This window comes from Seriola lalandi, unplaced genomic scaffold (assembly GCF_002814215.2).
Source record: "Seriola lalandi dorsalis isolate HSWRI2012SDOR001 ecotype SW California unplaced genomic scaffold, Sedor1 jcf7180002054945, whole genome shotgun sequence".
Taxonomy (NCBI): domain Eukaryota; kingdom Metazoa; phylum Chordata; class Actinopteri; order Carangiformes; family Carangidae; genus Seriola; species Seriola lalandi.
This window is the reverse complement of record NW_019525496.1, coordinates 274,148-276,647: the sequence shown is the minus strand read 5'-3', so window position 1 is coordinate 276,647 and position 2,500 is coordinate 274,148. Positions and strand designations below refer to the sequence as shown.

The following is a 2,500-nucleotide window of genomic DNA, read 5'->3' as shown; positions in this document are numbered from 1 at the left end:
CCAGAATAAAGCTCCAGAAAAACAGAGTCTGTGGAACTTCACTGAGAATCCTCCAGTTTTTAAGTTTCCTTCAGTTTCACAGTTAAACATCATGATACACTGCAAACAGGAAGTGATCACAGCTGATCCCAGCTGATCACAGCCTTCACAGTGACATGGCGTCCTGCAGCCAACTGGTCCTGACATGGAGGGGAGGGTCTACTTTATGTCCTGAGTGGTGGAAGGTTACAGTATCTGATCACCCTGCAGCCAAACAGCTTAAATATGCAGCTTACTGTTCTCACTCCTGCTCTAATAAGACTGACCTCCGTCAGGTCACAGAGTGGAAATCAAACGCACCCTGTCAACATTAAAACTCTCATTAGACACCGAACAACCACCTCTCTCGTCCTCTCTCTCTAATATCTGTTACAGAGATCAGAGCTCGATCGACCCAACAGACGAGTCTGACTCAGACTCTCCACGTTGTACCAACACACACACTGAGTGTGTGTGAAATATAAATGTGTGTCTCTGTAGCCTGAAGCCATTCAGCTCCAGTTGACTCTGGAAAAAGAAGAATAAAACGCTCTTTCATCTAAATTTCTCTCTCATCTTCAACGTTCTCCAAACACAGAAGCTTTTCTCTCTGTGTTTAAGTGTGTGTGTGTGTGTGTGTGTGTGTGTGTGTGTGTGTGTGAGTGTGTATGTGTGTGTGTGTGTGAAGGATAAATCATGTGTGAATGCTGTGTATATATTAGTGTGTGTGTGTGTGTCCCAGCGGGGTTGTGTGTTTGATGTTGGAGAATAAAGTGGGTCCACATACAGTTTAATGGTGATTACTGCTGCAATGTGCTCCATTATTCATCCTCATCATCCTCACTGTCACTGAGGAAACTTCATTTATCTACAGTGACCTACAATCAAACCACGACCACAGTATCAGTACAAGTGTACTGTTCCTTTAAATGAGGAACACAACATTAAATAAACCTGGATGATTTGGTTAATTATCAGAGTCATTAATTATCACACTCTCATATGAAGTGTTTTAATTTGTGAGTCACAAGCTGAAGAAATAAAATTCTGAACACGAACTGTTTTATACATGCAGCCGGTCTATAGTACTGGACACCAGTACAAGGACTGCTAGTTAACTCCTGCTAGTTATGTTTGTAATGGTAGTTGATGCTAATTATTCGGTTATTATTAGTCAATAATGTTAGTTAATGTTGTAGATTTGGTGACTGGTGAAGCAGGACTGCTAGTTAATGTTAAAGGTTGTAAATGGCTGTTACTAGTATAGTATTCGTTAGTAGTTAATGTTAGTTAACAGCAATTAACAATATCTAGATAATGGTGGTTAATCAGTGTTTTTACTGGTAGATAATTAATAATTACTAATTAATAACTGAGTTTATCATAGTAAATAATATTAATTAATGTCCCAGGTGTGACCACGACATCATCGTGGTTTATGTTAATTAAGGCAGTTGCTGATGATGGTGATTAATTAATAGATTCTGTTTTTAAAAATCAAAGTCAAAGAATAAATGAGTTCTTATAAAAGAATACAAATATAAAAATCAACATCAGACGACTGCAGTCATCCAACAAACAAACAAACAAACAAACAAACAAACAAACAAACAAACAAACAAATTGACTGTGTGTGTGTGTGTGTGTGTGTGTGTGTGTGTTACGACGTGTGTGTCTGTATCGTTCTCACCGTTTCTTCATCAGCAGGACCACTCCGAGGAAGATGATGATGAAGAGCAGGATACCGGCAATGGCTCCAGCGATCTTCACAGTGTGATCTGATTGGTTCCCCTGTTCTGGTTCTGGTTTCCTGGTCGCAGCCCCTGGAACGTTAACAACAGTAGCTGTTAGCATTAGCTCACGCTACCCGTTCATCACTGGTTACCTTACACTAACATTAGTTAGTACCCTCTGTCATTGACGACCATTAACTTTCCTGCTAACAGCCACTGAAACTATTAACCAACGTTACCTGTTGTATAACTGACATTATATTAACATTAACTACCATTTACTACTGTTAACTACCGACTTAACTACAACAAAATCATATCATTAACTCAGTGGAAACTGTCATTAAACCTTCATTAACAACCATTAACTACCATTAATATCAATTATTGATCTTTTTGATCAGTATATAAAGATGTAATGAAGTGTTACCCAATGATCAAAGCCACTTGATGTGGAATCAGTGGATGATTGTGGCTGATAACTGGACTCTCCACACTGCATCAGTCAAACATTCATGTGTTCATCAGAACAAATGAGATGTGATGGAGATGTTACAGCTGTGGCGTCCAGCTGTGCAGAGCAGCAGCTGAGACTGAAGAGGAGGTGAAGAGCAGAGTCCTTCTCCTCTGACTGAATAATGTGATGGGATGTCAGCACCATGAAAAACCCATTACCCTGCTCTGTGAGTGTGTGTGTGTGTGTGTGTGTGGATGTGTGTTAAACTGGTCATGACAGAGATGTAAAAGTA

General features: G+C 39.7%; 1 protein-coding gene across 1 annotated transcript in view; it reads right to left on the bottom strand.

Annotated features, from left to right (window-relative positions):
- The window catches only part of LOC111644946 (receptor-type tyrosine-protein phosphatase mu-like), a 101,682-nt gene that overhangs the window by 31,828 nt on the left and 67,354 nt on the right, over positions 1-2,500 (bottom strand). Inside the window, exon 19 of the mRNA XM_087170317.1 lies at positions 1,709-1,841. Within this exon, the coding sequence (XP_087026443.1) occupies positions 1,709-1,841 (133 nt within the window). The remainder of the gene's footprint in view (positions 1-1,708; positions 1,842-2,500) is intronic.